General features: G+C 51.6%; 1 protein-coding gene across 3 annotated transcripts in view; it reads left to right on the top strand.

Moving 5' to 3' along the window:
• The window catches only part of NAV1 (neuron navigator 1), a 239,226-nt gene that overhangs the window by 60,183 nt on the left and 153,563 nt on the right, over positions 1–25,480 (top strand). For all 3 annotated transcript variants that reach the window (XM_054690020.1, XM_054690019.1, XM_037497617.2), the window contains exons 2-3: positions 9,813–10,557; positions 14,807–14,907. In XM_054690020.1, the coding sequence (XP_054545995.1) occupies positions 9,845–10,557; positions 14,807–14,907 (814 nt within the window). In that variant the 5' untranslated portion in view covers positions 9,813–9,844. The remainder of the gene's footprint in view (positions 1–9,812; positions 10,558–14,806; positions 14,908–25,480) is intronic.

Below are 25,480 nucleotides of genomic sequence, written 5' to 3'. Positions count from 1 at the left end.
AGAGAGGAAGCAGAAAGGGAGGGGGAAGGGAAGGAGAGGAGGGCAGGACAGGGGTGTACCACATGAACAGTTTTGGGGTACCTCCCCAGGGGCCTAGGATCCATACCTTGTGGTTTAGAACTCTAAGCTCTCCTGTGCATTACAAGAGGGCAAATCACGTGCTGGGAGCACCAAGATGGGGGCTTCCAGGGCTGGGGCCACAGGACAGGAGGTATTCTGGAGCCTTCTGTTCAATTCCGGATGAAAGGAGCTGTGTGTGGCCACACCCCCACACGTGCTCCCCTTGCCAGCTCAGCTTCCTGGGAAGTATTTATAACTAAGCCTCCAGCCCCCTGTGATTTGTGGGACAGTTTTAAACCATTGATTTTCATTAGCGCTAAATCATTTCTCTTGGCTAATTGAAAAGGAACCAAGGATATGACAGTGGAGTCGTTTATATGGATCAACTCTGTGTATATGCTGACACAGCACAAGGCTTCAGCTGGGCAAGTCTGGAAGCTTCCTAGAGCTCCAGATTGTTGAGGGACACCCTCTTTCTTAGAGGTCAAAGGCTGGAAGAAGCAAACCCCCCCGAATGGAGAACCAGAAGTCAACTTGATTCTCAGTGGGAAGGGAGGAGGGTGGACATTTGGAAGAACTTCCAGCCTAGAGACCTGCACTGAACATCTCTTACCTGTAGATGTTTGCATTCTACGCATGTCCTGCCTGTCAGCCTGACAGACTGGCATGGGCTGGGGGTGTGATTTGAAGGATCTCTGAGAATGCCAACTCTGGGTGGTATAGTGTTCAGAAGCTCTCCTGGGAAAACAGCTTGGGCTGAGCATGAAAGGGAGTCTTGGTACCAGCTTGGCCATTTATTACCTGAGAGTCTCCCAGCCAGCCCCATCTTTCCTGTGTAAGAACAAGTTGCCATTTGGCCAGAAAGAAGACGGTTCCAAGTTTTAAAGCTAAAGGAATTCCTGAGGGTTGGCAGAGTCTGTGGGGTGGTGATGGGGAGGAGCATGAAGAGGCCCACTGCTCATGGGCAATCCTGCCCCCCCCACCCCATACTGAACCAGGACCTCCCCTGGTGGGCGCTGACATACCGAGCCCCACCCCTGCCGAGTCCTACTCTACAGACTCCAGGTTCCTAGGGTTCCTGCCACTGCTCTGCCCGCTTTGCCCAGGCCCACCCCAATCTGATGACACCAATGGCTGCTCAACGCGTCCTTCCGTCCACCCTCTCTGGAGTGAGCCCCTGCTCTGCCAAGGATCGGGCCCAGCTGAAAACCCCCATGTGGTTTGCTGGGCCCTCAAAGGCAGGGTGGACAGGCCAAAGCTTTGGAAGGAGGATGGCCTCAAATGCCTTCCACTGCCTGCCGCCCTCCCCTGCCCCCCAACGCATGCACACACTTCTCAGATCTTCCTTCATCTCGGCCCTGAGAGATCCTCCAGAGGCTGGACGAGAAGGGGAAACATTTAGTCAATGGCCGTTACAGCCCTGTCCTCAACCCTGGGAACCTGCCCGTGACACCCCGACACGGGGTCTCCTGAGTGGTGTGGGATGAGCATTGGGGCAGGAGACCCCCGGGCACTGCCATTGCTCAAGGTGGGCTTCCTCTCAGCAGGGGGATGGCATGTTGGCCTTTATCCCTCTGCCCCACACATGAGCTGTAGAAAGTTCACAACACACATGTTGAATGAAAGTTGTGTTTACATAGTGGGGGTGTCAGGGCCCCTATTTCCAGGGAAAGCCTGTGAGCACAATGGGAAGCCTGGAGCCCCCGAAATGGACAAGTATGGGAGAACATGGACAGTCTGAAGTATGTGTATGTGTGTGTGTGTGTTTGAAAACACATTTAAGCCTGTGGAGTGTGTGTGTGGCATGTGTGTATGTATGTGTCAGGTTGTGACTGGGCATTTATCTGTGTGTATGTGTGACAGTGGATGGGTGTGAGTAGGTGTGTGCCCATGTGGTGTTATATTTGTGGTGTTTGTCTGAGGTGTGTGGCAGCACAAGCTACCTCATTGCTATGGCCTCAGGGGACAAGCTGTCTGTCCCCTGAAGTGCTTCAGCCTGCAGGGACCAGACTGAGCCTCCAACTGGAGTGACGCCCAAGCTGGGGTTTGGCTTTGGGCATAACTGGTCAGGATTTCAAGACAGTATGAGGCAGGTGGAATAAGAAAGCCTGCCAGGAGGCCAGCCTGCAGTACAGAAATTCTGTTTGTGGCTTCTGGCTCCTAAGGGGATTCTGAGAGGTCGCGGAGGTGGCCAGGAGCACCTCAACTTCAGGATCTGTGTAAAAAGAGAGCTCCCCATCTCTCTTACTAACCCACACCCTAGTTTCTTTTGGAAAGTTGTCATTGTTTGTCCTCCAACTCTAGCTGCAGATAAACTGGTGGTCCTACTTGTACTCAACTATGAAAAAAGAAGCTTTGGGTAGAGGTGAGACATCGTGGTGACAAGGTTTATGTTGTTCTCAGTGGATTGGGTGATAAGGCTGCTAGTAGAAAATTTGGGTAGAACAGAGGAGGACCTAAATGCTATGCTGGTGCGCTGTTTGACTTCATTGCTAGCTTTTATTCAGTGTCTGTTATGGGCCAGGCGCTAAGTTAAGTGATGTTCCTATAACAATCTTTATACGACACTACCAGCTAGTAGTCGTATATTATCCCCATTGTACAGAGGAGGAAACAGGTCACATGCTAGGAAGCAGCAAGAAGGCTAGTGTGTCCTGGGGTGGGGGTAGGGAGAGGATGGGAAGGTGGGGATGAATGCATTGGGAGGTGTGTGGCTCTGCTCCAGGATGTGTTCTTTTTTATTATTATTATTTTAAAAATTTTTTTACATCATTGTTCGTTTTTATTTATCTTTTATTTTTTAAAGATTTGTCTATCTATGCATACAAGAACTGAGGTACAGGTCAGAGGTGTGGGGGATGAGAGGACTCACCAAAAACAGAATGGGAACAGAACAGGCAGATTGACCGAAATACACTGCTGAGGGGAGCAGCAGGTGAGGCAGGAGAGGCCTGCTGTGCCATGTGGGCTGCTCCTCAGCTGGTGGGGGATGGAATTCAGGCTGCAGACAGCTTCATAGGTTGTGTCTTAACCCCTTGTGCCACCAGGGAGTCCCCTCATTGTTCATTTTTAAACAATGTTTGCTTCCCCCCACCCCCTCAGGAGCAGTCCCCATGGAGTTTCCTTCACCAAAGCACCTGTGCACCATCACCTCAGTCCCCTGTGCTCCTCTCTCCCTCCCTCTGATTCCTCTCCCACCTCCTCCCCTGCAAGATGTCTCTGATTTATAATTGTCTGGTTTTGCTTTGTTGTGTTTTGTACTGTTATTATTTTTTTACACTGATGTATTATTTGGTTCCCCTATATTCCTGCTATAAGTGAAACCATCCAATATTTTTCTTTTTCCTTCTGGCTTATTTCACTGAGCATAATTCCTTCTAGTTCCATCCATGTTGCTGTAAATTCATGTGTTTATCTTTTTTGATTGCTGAGTAATATTCCATTGTGTATACATGCCACATCTTCTTGATCCAGTCATCTATTTTTGGGCATGTGGGTTGTTTCCAGGTTTTGCCTATTGTAAATAGTGCTGCAATAAACATAGGGTACAGGTGTTCTTTGAATCAATGTTTTTTGTCCTTTAGGTAGATCCTTAGGAGTGGAATTGCTGGGTCGTATGGTAGCTCCATTTTTAGTAGACTGAGGAACCTCCAGACAGCTTTCCATAATGGGTGGACCAGTTTGCACTCCCAGCAACCTGTGTTCTTAACCACCCCACCCCCCACTCTACTTGCAATGACTGTGCCTCCTGCCCTTTACCATGAGTGATTCCAGTGTTTCCCTCACCTTCTTCCTGAGAGACCAGGTTTTTCCTGCTTCACAGCAGGTAAACAGCATGCCAGGGAAGATGATAAATGCCCAAATTCACTCAGCCCAGGATGGACTCATGGGGATATTACCGGGGGTCCCAGACTTTTCTTTTTCTTATATCTGTCACTTCTTAAACAATAATTAATTGTTTTGGCATATCCATCCTCTCCGCGCTGCGGTGAGAATGTTCTGACCTTTTTGAAACGGGCATCCTGAACGCGTTCACAAAATGCGGACGCGGCCGCTTTAACGCGGCCACTGCGGGAGGAGCTGTCCTATCAGCACCACGGCCGCCGCCCCGCGCGCCCCGCCCGCCCACCCCTGCAGCGCGCCCCCAGAGGCTGGAGGGCTAGAGCCCAGCGGAGAGCCGGCCCGAACCTGCGGCCCGGCGAGCCCACCAGACCTGGGAGGGGCAGCCAAATACAAAGTCCGCCTTCTCTCCTTCATCCCGCCCCCAGCCCGGCAGATCTAAGGAAGCTGGCCCTTAAGTCTCGCCACCTTCTGAGCTTAAAGTGAAATATTTATAGGCCAAAAATACTTCCTGGCTCTGGGACTGCAGAACTTTGAAACTGTAGCCTCCATTTTTGAAATATATATATATATATATTTTTAATGGCGCCTGGGGCCAGAATGATTCAAGGTTGAAAGGGTGGGAAATTGGGGTGGAAAGAGGCAGGGGGAGTCCTGGATTCAGGCTGTGGTTGAGAGGCAGAGCAGTTACAAGCACAGGGCTGGAGCTAGTCTGTCTGGGTGGAATCTAGGCTCTGACATTGACTGACTGTGTGATCATGAGCACGTTCTTAGTCTCTCTGCTTTGGCATCTTTGTGTGTGGAATGGGCATGATTACAATAACACTAACTCTTAGGGCAATTGAAAGTTAATAAGGTAAAAACACTTAGAGTAGTGCCTGGCATGCAGTCAGCAAATGCACTAAAAAGTATTGGATTTAAAAAATCAAATAAAGCACTGGGGTAAAGATGAGAAAGCAGACAATCGGGGCTCCAGGAGTAGGGTCGGAACTGGAGACTGGTGGGGCAGGGCATGTTGGGTCAGACTCTATAACATGTTGGGGGGTTTGATTGTGCCTCCTTGTCCTGGAAGCCTTGAGTCTCCCCACTCACCTGCCATCCACCAGACCGCCTCACTCTGTGCCTGAAATTGACATCCCCTTCTGGGAAGAGGGTGACTGTTCTCCTTAACATCATTTCTATCATCTCTTGAGTATCTATTATGTGCCAGGCACTGTGCTAGGTGCCTTACCAGTATTCTTCTATTTAGTCTTCGTGTTAGGGGTGGGGGTGGAGTCCACAAAGCCTGTATGAAATTAGCTTTAGGACATCCTTTTCCCCCTAACATTCGTACAACTCCATAAGTGCTTATTTCAGGTCAGAAATTTGAGGAAACTCAGAGGATATGGAATTTGCCAGAGGGCAAACCATCAGCAAATGGCAGAGCCAGGATTTATACTGAGGCTTTTTGGCTCGAGTTTCTTCTCTAACCACTATACCACTCTGAATCTCTGCAGAGCAGAGGAGTATTTGAGCACTGATAGATGGACCCACAGGCCTGGGGAGTTCACTCCTCAACTCTGCTCTCCAGACCTGCAACCCCCAACTCCCAATCCTGCTGCAGCCTCTTCCTTGAAGCCTTCCCTGTTCCTGTCTCATCGACACACTGACACACTGACACTCACTTTCTCACAGCACTTTGTTTTGCCTTCCTGGATACCCTGCACATCTGTTGGTGATGAGTGTGCATGTGTTTCTCTCCTACCAGATTTTCAGCTCCTTGAGAGCAGAACCTGGGTCTCAGCCATAGCAGTTGCCATAGCACCTGGTGCAGCACCTGGCAATGCACCTGGCACAGGGTGTTCAACTAAGCTGTGTGGTTGTTGAACAAAGGAATCCTGCTCTGATGCACTTTTGTAACGTGGAGGTGTAATTCTCTAATGTCATTTTTGGAGGGCAGGGATCCCCAGGTTGGGAAACCAAGGAACAGTCGAGACCCTTGTCTTGAATCCATTCACTGAGGTTAAGTGAAATTTCTGGTCAGGACACTTGGAAGAAGGAAGAGCAAAGAGGACGTTAAGGAGCAGGGGACCTGGTAGAATCACCTGACACCACGCACATACACACAGGCGCGCGCACACACTCACCTGAAGAATAGCTCCTTGCTCCCACTCCCAGCGCACCTCCAGCCCTTGAAACCCCAGGAATAACAAAGGGTGGTCTTACTGGTCCTTGAGCTCTTTAGCTTGAACAGAGTCCTGTTTGTGATCGAATTACAGTTCTAACATTTTCCAGCTCACCCTTCTCAGCTTCCCATTCCTGACCTGGGACAGAGGGGTGATAAAACCTTATAAGATTGATATGAGGATTAGGAATAATGTTAGTGAAAGGGGGAACTGTTACCACATCCAGGACCAGGAATATGCAGAATGTCTTTAGAATCCCCTCAAAGTACTAAGCACCTGTGAGCTCCCACTCTGCAGGCAAACCAAGAAAGCACCTTTAGGGCCCCTTTGCTGTGCTTAAGGAGCCCTCCTCCACAACCCCAAAAGTGGGTCTGATTCTCCCAGTACACCCCCCTCCCCCCAGTGGTGATCACATGCTGAGTGCACTGAGCAGGCTGCTCCTAGTCGAGGTGAGAAGGGTCATGGGGAGGAGGAGAGGGCAGGGCAAGATGCAGTGAGAAGGGAGGGGTGTGGCTCCTGTGACCTCCCATGGCAATGTTTTTAAATCCTCTTCCCATTGAGCTTTTGAAAAAATGATGATGGAGTAAAAGCAGCAACTGCATGTGCACCATTAGCAAGTGAGGTAGCAGCAGCCTCCTCGACTTCAGGGCGCTCTTTGCTGGAAATCCAACCACTTCCAGTTTTAGGGACTGTGGGAGTCTGGGCCAAAGGGGAGCTTGGGAATGGATTGAAGACAATGGAGGTGAGTTGGAGACCTGGGGGGCCCCTGGTCGAAATAACCTGGGAGAGGGAGCAGCTCCCAGGAAAGGTACAGGCTGAGCCCAAATGCAGTTCTGAGTTCATCAGAGAAGAGGTCTGAGTTCACCCAGAGAAGAGGTGGTCTGGAGTGCGGGATGGCTCTGGTCCCCGTAGATACGGTGTGGTGTGGATGGGGATGGGGGCTGAGGGAAAAGTAGAGGTGAGTCAGGTAGCACTGTGCCAGTGCAGGGGACTGTCTAGGTGGAGTGCTGAGGTGTGCAGGTGTGGCTGCGATGCATCAGTGGTTGTGGGCCCTTCTGGGTGGTTGCTGGCCAGCTCACTTGGTCAGAACATGGTCTGGCTCTGTGCTGGAAGCCAAGTCAGCAGCTCAGAACCCCGATGAGCCTTTCGGTGGCTTCACACTCATGCCCGTGGTCTTGCTTGGCATCGGCACAGATGTACGCCTCTGATCACAAGCAGAGCAGTTGGCTGGAAGGACAACGCAGTAAATCCACTCTCACCTCCACTGGGGAAAAATTTTCCCTACAGGTCCTGAGACAAGGCTCAAACATGTGTTCCCTTCTTGTTTTAAAGATACTCTATTTCTCTATGTGACTGACATTCTAGACTTCATTTTGCAGACTGGGCATGAAGAGGTTAAGTAATTTACCCAAAATCTCACTGCTTCAGCCAGTACCTGCTTGACACCCCAGAGATTCCTCTATGAAAGTCTCCTGTGGGCTGACTTGGGCACGCTGGGACTGGACCAAGCAGGTGACCTGCACGGGAGACTGTACACAGGCAGAGGGTGACTCAGAGTGTCCTTTCAGTCCATGGCCTTTCAGGAAGTGATGAGAGTTGGGTGGGGAGGGAGTGGGGGTCAGGTGAGACTGGACTGTAACCTGTAGGTCTAGGTGACTGGTGAGCACTGGAGCGGGGAGCTAAGCTGGGGTGGTTTCCTGAACACACATCTCTTTGCCACCCCTCTCTGCTAGCGGAGGCCAAGGTTGCTTTAGCTCATCCAATATGGGTAGCAAGTCATTAAATACAAACAAGAGGAAAGGAAGAGCGGTCATTACATTTCTCTTCCTGGTGGAAATTATCTCATGTGTTAGTAGGGCGATCCTCTGAGCCCCGACGCGTGGTCACTTCAAGCTGCAGTTCTAGAAATCCATCACTGCATGAGGGTCTATACTGATTGAGCTTGTCTGGTCCTGGGCCAGAGTCAAATGTCAGGGACAGGTCAGCCCTGCCATCCACAGTCCCACACCGTGGTTGACAGCTTTCTCCACGATGTGAAGGGGACGCCCTGGGGTCTCAGGTGGATGGGTCACGCTGCCCCTAAATTCCTTTGTCTCTCTCTTCACCCAGTGCCACCTTTGGAGGTCACCTTGAGCATTTCCTTGTATGTATCTAGTCCGGTGCTGTCCCAACAGTGGTATGTAAGGATCCAGTACTTGGAGCCAGGCTGGATACTAACATTTTCTTTTTAAAAAGATTTATTTTATTTATGCATCCAAGAACTGGGGTATAGGACAGAGGTGTGTATAAGGGTGGTGGGGGGTGAGAGGATTCACCATAGACAGAGTGGGGAGCAGAACAGGCAGACTGGCTGAAATACACTGCTGAGGGGAGCAGCGGGAGAGACAGGAGAGGTCTGCTGCGCCATATGGGTAGCTCCCTGACCCGGGATCAAACTAGTACTGCAATGGCTGCCCATAGCCTCATTGTGCTGAGACCCAACTCCTTGTGCCACCAGGGAGGCGCAACATTTTCTAACATTCTCTAAAATTAACATTTTCTAAAAGATAATAAATTTGATAGTAACAAACAATAACTTATTTAATTTGCATTTTAATGGAGGTCTTTTGTTTTGTTTTGCCCAATTGTGTTAGTTGTTTTGTGAATTTCTTGTGTTAGTCTTTTCCCTTTCTGCTATGGGATGTTTGCTCTAGTCTATTGGCTCAGCAGAGGGCCCTCTCTGCAGAGGTATTAACTCCTTGTTGCAAATATTTTTTATAGTGTATTGATGACTTAAACCTTTTGAAAGGGCTTTTTTGTCTATGCTGAGATTTTAATTTTTCTGCACTCAAATCTACCAATGTTTTCCTTTGTGATTTCTGCCTTTGATGTGGGGCTTGGAAAGGCCCTTCCCACAACATTATAATGGAAACATGCCTGCATGTATTCTGCGAATTCTTTCATGGTTTCATTTTCTACATTTAACTCTATCTGGAATTGATTCTTCGTGTCTTTGAAAACTGTTTCAAATTCCCTTTGAAATGAAAGTGATTAATAGATCAATTAGTTCATTAATTAACATGGGAGGGGAACAGCAGAGGAGGAGCAGTTGAAGATCTAGAAGAGAGATGGGATAATTTGTGAATCAAGGGCTCAAGTGCTGGAGCAAGGGGCTGCCAAAAGGGCTTTGCCTTGATCTAAGGGTGGGGCACTCAGTATCCGAGGGTGGCAGAGGTCAGTCTTACCAGGGCAAAGGTGGGTAGAGAATGGGCTAGAAATGAAGCATATGAGCCTGTGGGAGGGACCAGGACAGTGGCACCAACATGAAAGACCAGTGAATGGTGTGGGCCAGGTGGTTGGAGCTGGAGGGGTGGGGGTGTTGGTAAGTTTATGATTTGGGGAGACTGAATGGCCCATTTTTGGGCCCAGTGGGGCCTGGAAGAAGATTCTGCTGTATTGGAGAGGTCTCCAGGAGAGAACCAGGTGTCAGGGTAAGTGGCCAGTGGAAGGAATACATCGAGAAAGGACTGAGGGCACAAGGCAGCTGGTTTACCACCAGCAGGGCCTTCCAGATGTAGGTACAATGAAATATCCAAGACTGGAGAGGACAGTCTGTCCCCAATCAATGGGCAGAGACAGAGTGAGGGAAAGGTAAATGAACCGGGGTCCCCAGGCCTACCCTGCTGCTGATGCCTCTCCCCCCATCTAACACACAGCTCTCAGGGATGGGGCCAGCACCTAATAGTCTTCTCTCTCCTCTCTCTGCAGGACGCTAGTCCACATCACCTGCCTTGCTGACCATGAATGGGATGGCCAATGTGAACTCCACCAGCCGCCCCCACTATGCCTCCTCCATCCCTGTGCCTCGAGCTGCTTCCCAGACCAGGATTCGCACCCCTGGTGCTTCTCCCCAGCTGCGGCCACGCCAGGCCGGCCTGGCCCTGAGCCCCCAGCGAGCGGCTTCCCCAAGACTGGGCAAAGACACAGGCCCTCTCAGAAGCTCCTCTCCTCGGGCCTCCCGGGGGAGAGGATCCCCCAAGTCTTCCAGGGCTGTGAGAGAGTCTGCCGAGAGTGGTGAAGGCCTCTCCAGTTCCCCATGGGGCAGTCCCAGGGCAACCCCCAGAGCCACTCTCTCCAGCAGGGCTGGGGCCAGAAAAGCTGGAGAGCCGCAGAGCACCCCAGGAAAGAAGAAGGGGGCCCAGGAAGGGATTCCAATCCTCCAAACCCGGGGCAGGAGCCCATCTCGGATGAGCTCACGAGGGGAAGCTCAGACACCTGAAGGTCGAAAGCCTCCCAACTGTCCAGGGAAAGATCAAAGAGATATAAACTATAAAATTTCAGGGGTCCCCAGATCTTTGGAGCTTGATGTTGGGGCAACCTCAGGGGCTTCCTCCCCAGTCTGCAGCCCAAGGCAGAGCAAGCACTCCTCCCCTGCCTCGGGAGCCATCAGCTTCTCCTCAGCCCACCCGCAGAGTCAGCCAGTCACAGCCACGGTGGCCCCCTTCCAGTACAGGTGAGTTGGGGAGCAGTTGGGGGCAGGGGGCCAGGGAGCTGACCCAGGGCCAGCAAAGAGGAGAAGGGCCTTGGTGCTGAGTGGCTGGTGGAGACCAGAGGACTCCAGACCATAGAAGTCAAGCAGGGGGAGGCCTGCAGAGAGGGGCTTTCGGAGAACGGAGGTGGGATTAGGAGCAACAAGGGACTGGGCCCAAGCTCTGGTCCTTCTCAACTGCAGGGACTCCCCAACAGAGGCTCCTAAGAACTGTCCCTATAATGTCCTTTTCTCCGACTCCCTAGGAAATGATGAGCCAGGCATTAGGGGCCTGTGCATTAGCATCCTGTGGGTGCTTAAGCTGCAGATTCCCAAGTGGGTAAGCTTTGCCCAGCTCATCCGGGACCCTTGACACCCTGGAAGTTATACTAGCAGCCCTCTGTTCTTGGGAACTAACATCCTTGCTGCTTGTCCTTGGCATCCCTCTCCTCTTCCCATCTTGCCTTGGGCCTGGCATACCAAGAATAATCAGTAATGTCTCTCAAATGATCACACAGGGTTGCGGCCATGGCGGTGCCTAATCCCTTCAGCTTTCTTCAGAGGTGGAGAGTTGAGTCCATAGCAAAGCAAACACTTGGGTCAATGACATTTTTAAAATAAAAACGTAACTCTTCCAGGAAATGACCACATTAAGAAAACTAAATTTTTGTTTAGTAAGTGTTATAGCTTAGAAATGCTCAAATGCAAATTAGGTGCCACCTGATTAACCTGATGTCCTGGGTGTTTCTTTTCCTATGCTAATTCGAGGAGAAACTCACACTTACATTTTGGGTGAAGAAAAGCTTGCTAGTGGTTCCCTAGACACTGGGAGCCTCTGTGGCGTCAGAGTGTCTGGGAGGTGGGGGTAGGGAGCTGCTGGGACAATGTGACTTGATCTCTGAAAAGACTGAGGCACTCAAACCATAGTCATAGAAATTTGGGGTCCGGGACAAGGAAGTTAATAGTCCTACCGTGTTGTGCATATGTTCAGGCCTCATTTAGAGTATTGCATTCAGTTACGAACAACACACTTTAAAAGGAAATTGATGCACAAAAACACATTTAAAGAAAGACTGATAGGCTGGTAGGGGATTCAATAAGAGTGTTATAAAAATGATTAAAGGACCTGTAGCAGTTTGCTTTGGAAAAGGAAGGCTTAGAGAGGGTCTGAGGGCTGTTTTCAAATATTTGAAGGGCTGTCGTGTTGTGAGATGAATTAGATTTTCTTGGTGCAGCTCCAAAGAACTGAGTCAACATTGTGGTGGTTAGATGTAGTTTCACAGAGATTTGAAGCTCAGTGGGAAGAACTTTCCAGCAAGGAGAGAGGTTTACGAATGACCTAGAAGGCATCTTCTCATGGCTGGAATTCCAGCCAACTCCCTGACTGAAGGCAGCCCTTCCCTGGGGACTCCTGCCTGCCAGAGCATCTTCTCGGATGCCACTGCCCATCAGTGCCCCTGTCCCTTTTCCTAAGGCCAACTCTATTCTGCCCCTGGTGACCCCTTGACTTAGGTCCTCTAGCTGATGAGAGAACTCCAGGAAACAGAAATACAGGGCAGACCTCTTCTGAATGGTTTTTTCCAATTAGTGAAGTATTTCCCTGTGGGCTCGTCGACTTTCTTCTCCTACCTGATTTCCTTCATTCTGAATTCATTCTCTGGGAAAAAGTGTCTGAGCATTAAATTGTTGCAGACTTCATATGATCTACCCTACAAATCCCCGGGCACATTTAGAATCTGACATTTTCTAAAGAGGTCGGAATTTTTTCTTCTGAACATTTCGATGCAACTTAAACAGATCATGTTTCCTTCACTCAACAAACATTTAGTGCATCTTTGCATTTTGAACCAAAATGGAAACGTGTGTCACCCTCCTCAATGGAGGTTTTCGTCACTGCCCCAGCTCCTGGACCCTGCCCCTTTCAGGTCCTGGAATAGGGTTGCAGGTGGGGTCACGGTTAGGGCAAGGGAAGATTAAAACTAAGGACACCCCATGGAGCTACAGGCAGATGGGTGGGAGCTCCACGCACCCCATGAGGCCAGGAGCTCCCACCATAGGCAACACTGGCCAGGGCCAGGCTGGGCTACTCTTTCAAGTTCCTGAGCCAAGGAAGTGCCATCTGCTCCCTAGAAGCCACAGACCTCCCGTTTTCATGGAAATCTGCTCCCCTCCAGCCTTGGCACCTGGGCCTTCCACTAAGCTGCAAGTGATGGCAGAAGCAGAGATGGTGGTATCCACGAGTCCTCTGGCTTGGTCCTGCCCTGCCTGCTTCTCCAGGGAACCAGCCTGTCAGCAATTTCCCTGATGCCTCCTCCAGAGCAAGCACTTTTCAGGGGCCTGGGTGTGCCCCTCCCCCAGGACAGTTTTCCTCCTGCCTCTCCTCGGACCCAGCCACCACCTCCCCCTGGAAGCCCCTGCTCCCTGGACCAGAGAAGGTGTAAATGCACCTTGGTCTGCCCTCTGGGTCTATCAGGTCTTAGCCTCTCTTCCCTCTGCTCAGCCGCTGACTCTGCGGCCACTGCTCCCTTCCCCAGCTGCCTGGTGTTCCCTGGCCCATACTTCTCTCCTTCCTCCTCAGCCTGGCCTGCCGTCGGGCTTCAATTCAGAGGGATTGGTTAGCAGTGTCAGGGTTGCTGTTTTTTTTAATCTCTGGTTCAGTTTCCACCCAACCCCGCACAGATGGACAGCACTGCCCATTCTGTCTGAAAAGTGAGGGAGATGCTGTCGCCCGGCTGTGTTGGTGGGGGAGGCGGACGTAGCTCAAAGTATGATCACTGAGTTTGGAGACTGGTGTCTGTTCTGGATTGGGTCCCGACCCAGATGGCCAGGGCACCCTCACCCCTCCTTGCATCGAGATGATGCGTCATAAACACCACAGCAAATGACTCCTGGCTGCTGCCAGCCTGCCCTGGGCCAGGCAGAACTTCCCCAGCTCTTCACACGCACCATGTCAGTTCATCAACACGGAGATGTTATCTGGCATTCTCCCCAGTAGTGTCCTGTTACTTTCTTACTGGTCTGTTACACCCCTTACTTCAAATGCCCAGGTCCACGCTCATTTCTGCTCCAGTGTCCCCCTGATCCTCGTATATCTGGGCCAGTGTGTAATTGGCAGTAGCATGTGGTGAGTAACCCCAGTATACTGAGCACCCCAGGGGCAAGATAAGGTCGCCACCTTCTCTGAGCATCTTCCCCACATCCCCAGCACCCAGCTCAGGGGGCCCAGAGTCACCAGACCTTGGCCCCACTCAGACACCTCTCCCGATCCCAGATACCAGGCGGACCTGCACCCCCACCCTGAGACGAGTGAGGTGGGGAGAGGGGGAAGGCTGGCTCAGCATGACCAGAGTCCTCCCATCTAGGTGCTGAAAAAAGTGAAAACCGGACAGAGAGAAAGACAAATCTCAGTAATACGAGGAGACCCTCGTGTCCCCTGGATGCCCCCCCCCAACCCCGCCCACCAGGACCAGCCTTCAATTTCCCCTCCTGCCGGCAAGCCTCCCCTCCCCCTCCTGCCAAGCTGCCAAAGGGTCCATTTAGCTGGAGACAGCTGGCGGATGGGTGGGCGGGCCAGCTCCCAGAGCCCAGGGTAATTGCCTATAATAAAAGCTCCCAGAGCCTTTGTTCCTGGGAGTGATTGTGTGGTTGGGGTTGTGCTCGGAGGCCTGTGTGCGCTTGGGATCTGGTGCCCAGAGACCTCACCCTTCCTTCCTGCTGCCACAAGTGGCCTGGCAAGGACTTGCCCTCCCAGGAGTCGCTGTGGCCCCAGCTCTGTCCATCCCTCCTTCTTTCCCGACCTCCTTGATGCCTGGACTGTGTGCCCTGACCTCTCAGAGAGCGTCGATGACGTGGGTGACGTCAGCTTTGAGGGAGCTCTCCTATGTGCGTGCGCTTAGCTGAACACACGTGCCTGGACTGACGGCAGAGTCCGTGCAAGACTAAGGCCCCAAGGTCTGCGGTTACTATGGGGTCCCTCTGCCCCGTGGGGGAATGGGTGTCAGGCACCCCAGTGCCCTTGGGGGCTCTCCTCCCACCCTCACCCTGACTAACTTTGTCCAGAAGGCTGCTCCCTGCTGGAGTGCACACTCATGCCCATCAGGGAGATGCCCATCCAGACAGTGCAGGGCACCAGCAGAAAAGAAGAGCCAAGTTCTGGGGTGTCCTTAGAACCATGGAGAGACTTTGAGGCCAGGACAACCTCCACCATGAGTGACCACCCTTCTCTGCCCCACAGGCTGCAGACCAACCAGGAACCTGACCCCGTCCCCCAAGGCAGCTGGGCCTCTGATGGCTGCTCTGGCCCCCCTGGCAGGACTGAGGAGAGCTTCTGTGTGGGTAAGTGCTCTGGGGAATGTCTTCGTCTTCTGGATAAGGAGGCCACTGGCTTGCAGGTCTCCCTGTCCACATGGTAGAAGCAGTGATTTTGCTAAACAAGGAGACATGGGTCTGTGAATTGCCCTTCGAGCATTGACTCAAGCCAGGCTTGGTCTGTCAAATGCAGTTGCAGTTCAAGGTCTGGAGCGGAAGTGTCCACTGGGCACCATGTTTATCTGGTGCCCAGGCTGTGGGAGTCACTGAGGCATGACAGAAAGGTAACAAGCTGGGAGATCGAGAGCCAAAAGCAAAGCAAAGTCCAGGTTTAAAATGAAGGTGCAGGGGCCCAGGGAAGCGGTCCAGATCCATTGGCCAACTGCCTGACAGCCACTGCCTCTCCCTGGCCACTTTAACAGCATTGCCTTGTGTGTCACCTTCCCCATGGCATCCTGAAGTCATAACAGCTCACCTGATACACAAAGTACCATTCGCTGAACCAGAAGGAGAGACTCACGAGGAAGACCCCTGAACTGGAAGGCAGTGATGAAGCTCAGGGACGCAGCCTGGTCCCAGGCGCACGCAGTGCCATCCAGGGCCTTGTGCTCAGTCGGGCTCTCTGAATGAGTGAATGACAAGTGAATGCATTGTGCACAGTAAGCCAGGCCCTAAGTGGGTTAGATTCTAAATTCTTAGCAGGTCCTAGCTGTGTGTTGCTTTTCTTCTTCTTCTTCTTCTTCTTTTTTTAAAGATTTATTTATTTATTTATATAAGCACTGGGTACAGTCAGAAGCGCGGGAGGGTGAGAGAATTCACCAGAGCCAGAGCGGGGAACAGAACAGGCAGACCGACGAAGTACACTGCTGAGGGGAGCAGTGGGCGAGGCAGGAGAGGTCTGTCATGCCATGTGGGACCTTCGCTGGCGGCCGGTGTCCCAGCGCTTCACGGCCCAGCACTCAACTGCTGCACCACCAGGGGAGGCCCTGTGTGTTGCTTTTCTTGCAACAATTAAAAAAAAAAAAAAGCCTAGTAGATAATCTTGACCCACAGGAGAAGACCACCCTGCAGGCAGCCAGCTTTAGGCTTGCTCCCAGGCAGGGATGAACTTGCTTTTGGCAAACCTGATGTTGTCTGGAGGGTCTGTCTTACACTTCCTCTCAGCGTCCTGCTTTGGTGGGCAAAGTGGGCTTAAAACAGTCTGGCCTGATGTGTGGTGACACACTGGTGATGTGTCATCCCTGCCTCCTTTGAACCCTGCTGGCCAGGTGGCCAGGTGTCCCTCTCCACCTGGGAGCTAGGCCTTTTGGAGCCCTCTGTGGCCCTGATTGCCACTGTGACCCTGAAAACAGAGTAGCAGCACTCAATGTTCCATGGCAAGCCTTGTGGAGGAGGGTCCTGGGGTAAAGACCAGGCATCAACAAACAGGCTACCCCCTCCCACAGTAAGTGCACATGCAGGGCATGGTGGGGGACAAAGGAAACCAAACTTCACTGGCACTGAAAAACCATCCAAATTAGAATGTGGTAACCAGGAAACTATGTGGAACTCTATTTTTACATTTGCAGCTTTGTTAGTGTAATGGCTTCCTTATGTGAGTGCCACATTGTTCAAGCCGAGAGCTCTCCACCTAGCCAGGCACTCGTCTGTAAGCGTTATCTGATGCCCTGGTGAGAGGGCTCTCACTTTTCACGTCTGCTGCACACTGGCCTCAGGACTTGTCAGTTGGAAGACCCCCTCACCAGCCAGCTCTGCAAATAACTAACAGATCAGAGGTTAAGTTACTTGTGGGGTGAAGGGCCAGGGCACCTTTGAGGGTGGGCTTTATATAGAAAAGTGAGGACCTCCAGTTCCCCCCAAGGCTTCTGGGCTGGGAGCAAGGTTCTTGGGCTGCCTCTATTCTAGTCCTAGCTAGTTGTCATGGCGATCCACCCATCTCAGCCAAGGCTCCACTGAGCTCTTTGACAAGTTGGCTGGGGGGACAGATTTGGATCTGTCCACGCTTTGCACGGGAGGCTGGACTCTTCTAAGTCTGGAGGAAACAGGGAAGAAAGGAGACAACTGAAGTCTTCCATTTTATGCCCGATTTCCCCACCCCAGGCCCCACTCGGGCTATGCCACAGCCTGTTCACTACCTCTTGGGTCATGCAACCTGTGGGCAGACTGAAGTCCACTGAGCAGTCTGCCCTGTAGGAGCTCACCAGGGCATCCCTCCTCCTCGCAGGGCCCTGTATCACCAGGAGGGCCCGGGCTTATGCCCCCCACATTTTTTTTAAGATTTATTTATTTATGTGTACAAGAACTGGGGTACAAGCCAGAGGTGTGGGGGGTGGGTGAGAGGATTCACCAGAAACAGAGCGGGGAGCAGAACAGGTGACTACTGAAATGCACTGCTGAGGGGAGCAGGGGGGCAAGACAGGAAAGGTCTGCTGCCCCCCATGGGTAGCTCCCTGGCCGGGGATCGAACTTGTGCTGCAGAAGCTGCAGATAGCTTCACAGTGCTGTGCTTAACCCCTTGTGCCACCAGGGAGGCCCTCAGCCCTCTTCTTTGTAGAAGGAGAAAGGTGTGCCTTGGAGATGCCGTGTCAGGCATAGATATCACTCACCTGGCCCAGCACATTTATTTCATAGTTAGCTATCGTTGTTATTTCCATATCAGTTTGTATACAGCAGAAAGCAGGTCACTTTTGTTTTTTCTTTTTTTTTTTTTTTGTAGCTCAGGCACCCCTTTTCGCTTGTGCACCCCTCTGGTTCCCATCCTTAGCTTATGCGTTTGGCGGAAAAGCATCAACACAGGCTTGAGTGTGTTGTGCTTCCCTCACCCACCTGGCACTGGAAAGCCTCGTGCTGGCCCCTCTCTGACACTCTCGTGGCTGGTGTGAGAAGGGTATTGGCGGGGGTGGTGGTGGAGCTCGGTATCTACAGATCATGTGTCTTGTCTTGTCAGCTGAGGAGGAGCAGGGGTCTTCCTGCCCTCTTTCTAGTATAATCCCCTCTGACACCCAGACCCACTGCATCTGGGGCAGGGACAGGGTCCTTGAGGGGAGCAGGAGAAGGCCAGAGACATTCTCAGCCATGCGTGTGCTGCTTTCTTACTGTGCCTGGGAACAGCTCCAGATGAGGTTGAATAATCTTGGGGGCAGGGGGTAGACATTCCCATGATGACTTGCCACCAAGCAGGGGTGTGGGTTGGCCTTCATGCATCCTGAAGACCATCCACACTGAGCTGCCCTTCCTACTTGGCCTGGGGGCCGGTGGGGTAGCCCCAAACCTGCGGACATTGGCTTGAGTGCTCCATGCTCACCTCACCCACCTGACATGTTGGAGAACCCCACAATGGTCCCGGTCCCCCGCCCATCCCCCTGCGGACGCTCCCTGTGGCTGGTGCCAGGCAAGGCTGCCCGCAGATCTTAATTTGGAAAGCCAAGGGAAGCCAGGGCTGGTGTTCCACAGGCCCACATGTGTAAGGCCACGTGCTGCAGGACTGGGAAAGGTCACCCTGGGGTTGACACAGATTCCTTAATTACTTCCACTTTGTGGCATGTTTGAATGAGCGCTAAGTGGACACATAATGAAGGCATCTTGTCTCATCCTAACATGTGTCACCCAGGACTAAGCCAGAACCTCCTCCCGCCTGCTCTCACACACAAGGGTAGATATATATAGAGAACTGGAGGGACTGGGTGGAGTCTGGCCTCACGCTGGGGTTGTTTTGTTTTTCTCCTTTCTTCTCCCTTATTGAGCTGGCTCCATCTTTAAGCCCCACCACAATTACCTCTTTTCATGGCTTGTGGATTTGGGAGATAGATAGATTCCCACCCTGTTCTAAGAAGAGTAGCAAACCTGGTGTGTCCTCGAGCAGGGCAGGAGAGTGTCTGGTAAGAGTCCTTGCAGGAGAGGAGTTTGTTCTGCCTTTTAAGTGGCTTCAGCCCATGGTGCCGACCCCCACGCAATTCTAGGAGATTCAGGCCAAATCCCAGAGCCTCAGGGCTGCAAATGACTTGGACTCAAAGAAATGTTGAAGCTCTAAGGAAGCTTCCACATCACCCAAATAAGGCCTCCTTTTCCTGGGGAGAGAGGAGGCTCACGGGGAACAGTTGCACTGTTAGTTAGCGGTGCATTGCAACCAGGTCCGCCTGGCTTCCCTGAGCAGCACATGACCAACAGCCATGGACGCTGCTGGTTTTTTTTTTTTTTTTAATTTATTTATTTATGCATACAAGAACTGGGGTGCAGGGTGGGGGTGGGGTGAGAGGATCCACCAGAGACAGGGTGGGTAACAGAACAGGCAGACTGACTGAAATACACTGCTGAGGGGAGCAGCAGGCGAAGACAGGAGAGGTCTTCTGCACCATGTGGGTTGCTTCCTGGCCAGCCGGGATGGAATTTGTGCTGCAGAGGGTGTCGATAGCTTCACAGTGCTGTGCTTAACCCCTTGCGCCACCAGGGAGGCCCATGGACGCTGCTGTTTATTGAGTGCCCACTCTGTGCAGGGCATTGTGCTAGGTGCTTTGCATAAAGTCCTTGGTAAGCACCTTATACAACCCTTTGCAGGCGGCATTATTAGTCAGTTATTTGAGGAAACTCCTTCTCAGAGAGGTTATAAAAATAACTCTTCTGAAGACGTACAGCTCGTCGGCTGTGCCAGGATTCGAATCCAGGCTTGTCAAAAAGTCACGCTTTACTCATCGCTCCCCTACCTTCCATCTGCCGCTGGTACTCGCTGTGGTAATTGCACACTGTTTAACTTCAACTCCGGCTCCTTGAACCTCCACCAAAACGTGGGGAAAGAAACCGGACCAGTGAACCATGGTTCCTGCAGACGTCGCCCAGCACCTGAGTAACCCCGGCAAGCATCGGCTTCTCTGTCTTTCCAGACCTGTGTTATTTCATGCTGCGCTCACACTGCCATGTTCCCTGCCTCTGGGGACCTTCAGGCTAAGCTGAGGTTGATGTCCCAGCCATCCGTGGAGAGGGGACGTGCGGACAATTGACTCAAGAGCACAGACTGAGTTGCTATGGGCTGTGTGGGGTCACAGTTGCTATGGACTGTGCTCCAGTGGGGTCAGCGTGCTGGGGACTGAAGACCCTGGGAGTTTGGGGCATCCCAGGTGGTCCTGTTTGGATGAGCAGAGTAGCCGTCTGGGATCAAGCAGACTTCCAGGGGTTAGGGTGGGAGATAATACAAGCACTAGTAGTGGCCACTGACACTAACTGGCCCTCCGCTGAACCCGCTGACATCCTTCTAATAGGCTCTAAGGGTCAGAACCTAACTCCTTGGCTTGCATCGCTTCTCTGCTGCCTTCTAGCTGTGCTGCCTTGGGCAAGTTATTTAGTTTCTCTGTGCCTCTGTGGTGAGGATACTACTACCTTCCTCCTAGGATTTGGTGAGTATTAAATCACCAATATAGGTAAAGTGCTTGCAAGGGGCCCTGGGACATAGTAACTGCTTAATACTTGTTGGCTGTTATTTGTTATTGATATTTTCATGCCTGGTGGTCTCGAAGGTCATGCCCTTAGCCATTCGTGCCATGACCTCACTGAAGGGGAACATGTCCCCCGTCTGGGGATGCCCCAGAGGCCAGGAGAGGCAGTGGGCAGCCAGCAAGGCAGAGAGGTCCAAAGAAAGAGGCCAGAAAACTGAGGTCATCTGAGGTGGCCTATTGGAGAGGTTTGAAATAGAACCTGGAAGGATCTGGATTCTGTTTCCTTGAGGGGGTGAGGGAGGGAGAGAGGGCTGAGTGACTCCTTCTCAAGACCATGTTTGGCTGGGAATGGGATTTATTTTCAAGCAGTGATTTTGACCCAGTGGAAACCATTTTTTTTTTTTTTTTGGTCAAAAATATGTGAAAAATGGCTGAGACTGGCCAGGCTGAAGCCCCTTTCCCAAATTTCCTCTGAGCCAGGCCCCTCCCCGTGGCCCAGCTCAGAAGGTGCATGAGTGTTTCCATGCAGTATTTGCAGTTGAACACTTGGAAAACAATCTATAGCATTGCAAGGCCTCACTGCCCTGTTTCCTGCTCCACCCAGAAATGCTAGGGTCTCTGCACTGCCCAGTTGCAGAGGGATTCAGAAGTTTTTATTAGATGTTTACTATGTGGCAGACACTGCTTGAGATACTTGAGCTATATCCACAAGCAGAAAAGGCTGAATCTCGGCTCTTGCCACACTTAAGTAGAAGCGTGGAGCTGTGCAGTGTGCAACCTGTGCAACTGTATATGATTTACATGGACAAGATTTACATACACAGCCCTAGCCTTAGAACATGTGTCTCAACCCACAGGGCAGAGCTCTAGTCTCATGCTACCCGCTGAGACTGAAATGACTTGGGGACTACCCCCTTCCACCTCAAGTCTTTGAAGCTGGGAAAAATGAGTGGAAGAAGAAAGTGATAACCTTCCTGTTGTGGTTTTCTTAAAGAATAGCCCCCTTATATCCTGCACCTGTCTGTTCTAGAACCAGCTTCCTCTGGCAAGATTTTACAAATTCCCTCTCTGACCTGAGATGAACTTCTTCAGTTCTTCCTAGAAAATCCTGGCCCCTTGGCTCACAGGACAGTTCTGAGGATAAAGATTGTTACTGGGAGGAGACAGACCTGGTTACTAAGAAGATCTCCAGATGTGACTACTCTGTCCAGCTCTGGGGTGGTTATTCAAGGGACTGGGGGTCAGCTAGAAATTTCAGCTATGGGAGGTGGAAGGAGACTCAACTATAAGCTGAACTTCCACCATTGCCCCTCCTACTTCTATGACCAATTCATACCAGTGTTGCCCTAAACTTGGCTTCGTAGGTCCCACCCTCAGCCAGAGGTTGGCCAGTCCTCTTCTGAACTTTCCAACAGTCTCCCTGAGAAGGCCCAGGCCAGATAGAGAAGCTCAAGGAGTCTGCTTCCAGCCAGCCACGTTCAAGGCTCAGGCCTCTCCAGCACCACTGAATGGGCAGAAAGTGGAACACGAAGCTCCCCCTGCAGCCCCCAAATCCCCCAACCCTGTGATAAGAGGATTAGGGTTCCCCACTGCGACACTTCCCCACCCAACATAAGGCTGCCCAGCAGGCTTACACAGAAGGAGCCCTGGGGAGAGGCAGTTGAAGAGACTGAGGCCACACAGACACAATAACCTAACCGGGAGATTAAGTGCTGAGAATTATCCCCAGCCATAATATTCCCCCTCCGAGTCCTTTAAGAGGGGAAGGAGTCAGAACCCTGTCTTCCTGCCTGTGGCTGGAAGCTGGAGGCTGAGGGAGCTGGAGATAATTATGGGGTCAGGGTAAAGGGGTGTCCGAGAGCGTGGGGTCATCCAAGCGAGGTGGAGAGGGAGGGTAGAGGAATGCTCAGTTGTCCAGGCTCAAGAAAATCACTGCACCCCCAGAGAGGACTGGAGGACAGGAGTGAGGTCTGTGTTGGGAATGGCTGAGGTCAGGAGACAGAACTCCCGAGCAGGACTGTTCAGCCCGTGGAGTGGGCAGAGAGTCCACTTGTGTTCACAGAAAGACCTCACTGCCCCCATCCAGGGGCGTGACTTGACCCCCTGAGCTCATGCATCTTTCCTGCCCCAGCCTCTGGCCACTGGGTTTCCATGGAGGCAGGAAAGAGCTCAGAGGTGGGAAGATCCTTGTGCCTAAATCAGGTTGAGAGTCTAAGTTCTCTTTCTGGTGCTCAAACTCCCACCCATCGCACAGAGGAATATTCTCAACATTTGCAGAGCAGTTTTTACATGCCAAGTAGCTGCCAGTGATTATGCTATTAAAATTCATTGAAACATAACTCCATGGCATTCCTCTGTTTAGTTTAATGCCTCGTTTAAAAATCTAACAAAAACTCTAATAAAGCAGATAGGTGCCAATAGAGAAAGTGAGTGCAACCAGGAATTGGAAGTGTCTTTCTCTGTGGGGGAGTGAGAAGGTCGGTTGTTTTAAAACTGCCATGTCTGCAGAGGCTTCAAGTTCAGAAGGGTAAAGACTTCTTGGGTCCAGGGTTGTCTTTAGCTTCCTGGCATCCATAACTTCTTTTTAGAACCTGACTCAGAGACCTCCCTGGTGGTGCAAGGGGTTGACACACAGCACTGTGAAGCTATCCGCAGCCACTGTAGCAGGAGTTCACACCCCGGCCAGCCAGGGAGCTACCCACATATCACAGCAGACCTCTACTGTCTCGCCCGCTGCTGCCCTCAGCAGTGTATTTCAGTAGATCTGCCTGTTCTGCTCCCCACTGTCTCTGGTGAATCTTCCCACACACCCCACCTCTGGCCTGTACCCCAGTTCTCGTATGCATAAATAAATAAATCTTTAAAAAAAAAAAAAAGAACATGATTCACACTACAAATGTCTCCCCAGACAAATGGGTGTATTCACAAGTCAGAACTTAGATTCGACTGTTGGCTTCATGGCCTTCTGAATCCCCATGAGCACAGATTAGGCAGTTCTCTCTGTGGTAGGGTATCCTCATGGGGCTGGCAAGACAATCTTGGGTTCAGGCCTATGTTTTTCCTCCTCAGGTTTTGGGTTTACTTGACCCACAGTGAGGTAACAGGATTTATTATAAATGGGCCAGTTCTGCCGTCAGGCATAATTTTGAGTAAGATTATCTTTGAGGTTCCACTTTAACTCTGTGATTTAAAACAGCTCCCTCTGCGTGGACAGGTCAGATTTGACTGTGGGTTTGCTCATACCAAAGGGTACGTAATCACACAAGCAGTTTGCATGTCTCCATCCGGCACTGCCTCGTGTTCCCCTCACAGGCCTGAGGTTGCCATGACAACTGATCTGCGCTGGTCCTGGTCTAAGACCATGTACCTGAGTAGTGAAGCGCTCCTCTGGGGCTCATGGTGCAATGGACACCCCAGTGGGTGTGTATGGGGCTGTTACCATGACAACGTAGAAGCAAAGCACATGTGGGAAACATCTAGACCTCTCTCTTCTGGTCTCTTTATTAGCCTGAGGAGCAGCAGATCTGATTTTAAATGAGTACAATTTCAGAGTCCGCTAGACTCGATGTTTCCTTCTGCTTCTCCCTGCTGTGAGTCCATGGGCAGGGGATATAGCGATTCCCCACCCCCTCACCTCCACTTAATTTCTCACGTGACCAACTGAAATGTAGAGAATGTAGGCATCTCTTAAGGCCACATAGCAAGTGAAGAAGAGAACCCAGGACCCCCAAGACCTGAGAATAGGGAAATGCCCAGAAAGTGCTGGATTTGTTAGAACTGCCAGGCCCACAGGAGGGACCAGGACCCCAGGAGAGCAGCCGCGGGATGAGCTGTGAAGGAACCGGTGGTCTGTAGACCAGCAGATCTGCGCCAAGGAGCCCCATTCCTGTGCCCACTCCCAGGACTGCTGGGCGGGTCTTGCTTGACTGAGGTCCTAGCCCCCGGCAGACCACAGTGCAGGGCCCCAGGGCGGTGGGAGCTGCTCAGCAGGACACACTCTCCATCCAAGACCCAGTCCTCCTTTTCCTGCCAGGATCCCAAAGTTTCCAGCTAAGGGACTCTCCAGGCACAGCAGTCACTAAGGCAGTCCCCAGTACAGCTACTTGGGAACAACATGTAGTTATGGGAATACATGGGAGACCAGCGTATTCAAATGCTGATTCCAAGGGTGTTTCTCTGTAAGCTGAAGATAATGATCATCCCTGCTTCAGAGAGGTTTTTTTTAAAGATTTTATTTTATTTATTTATGCATATAAGAACTGGGGCCAGAGGTGTGAGGCATGAGAGGATTCACCAGAGACAGAGTGGGGAGCAGAAAAGGTGGATCTACTGAAATACACTGCTGAGGGGAGCAGCGGGGAGACAGCAGAGGTCTGCTGCGCCATGTGGGTAGCTCCCTGGCTGGGGATTGAACTCATGCTGCAGTGGCTGGTGATAGCTTGACAGCCTGAGACTTAACCCTGTGCCATCAGGGAGGCCCCCCTGCTTCACAGAGTTTTGTGAAGGAATGCACACAAGTGTCTAAGAGGGTCCCTGGCAACAGTAGCTGCTTAGTAGTTGTCAGACCCCCTACCCCTCGGCAAGCATCAGGGAGCTCTTGCTAAATGCTCTACAAAGGGAGGCGGCTTAGTCCGTTCAAGTTATTGTAACAAAAATACCATAGACTGGATGGCTTAAAGAACAGAGATTTATTCCTCTCTTTTGGAAGCTGCAAAGTCCCAGGTAAAGGTGTTACCAACTTGGCTCCTGGTGAAAACTCTCTTCCTGAGGGGCAGACCACCCTCTTCTTACTATGCCCTTCCATGGGGTGAGCGGGGGTGAGGAAGTGAGTGGGGGCAAACTTGCTTCTCTTTCTTTTCATAAGGGCACTTAGCCCTGCGTGAGGGCTCTACCCTGGTGACCTAATTACCTCCCAATGCCCTATCTCCAAATACCACCCCTGGAGGATTACAGTCTCAATTTGTTGATTTTGGGGGACACAAACGTGCGGTCTATAAAGGGAGCTTGCAACTTAGAGGGAGAGACTGTCTCTCTAGGAGGAGACTAGGCAGAATGTGACTATGTGGCCTCCTGACTATATAGGTAGGAAAGATAAAGCTCAGTATGAGATGGGTAGTCAGAGAAGGCTTCTTGAAGGAGGTGGCCCTGAAGCTGGGTCTTTAAGGGTGAACTAG

This window comes from Talpa occidentalis, unplaced genomic scaffold (genome assembly GCF_014898055.3).
Source record: "Talpa occidentalis isolate TD23 unplaced genomic scaffold, MPIMG_talOcc4v2.1 talOcc4.8, whole genome shotgun sequence".
Classification (NCBI taxonomy): domain Eukaryota; kingdom Metazoa; phylum Chordata; class Mammalia; order Eulipotyphla; family Talpidae; genus Talpa; species Talpa occidentalis.
This window is presented reverse-complemented; position numbering and strand designations above follow the sequence as displayed.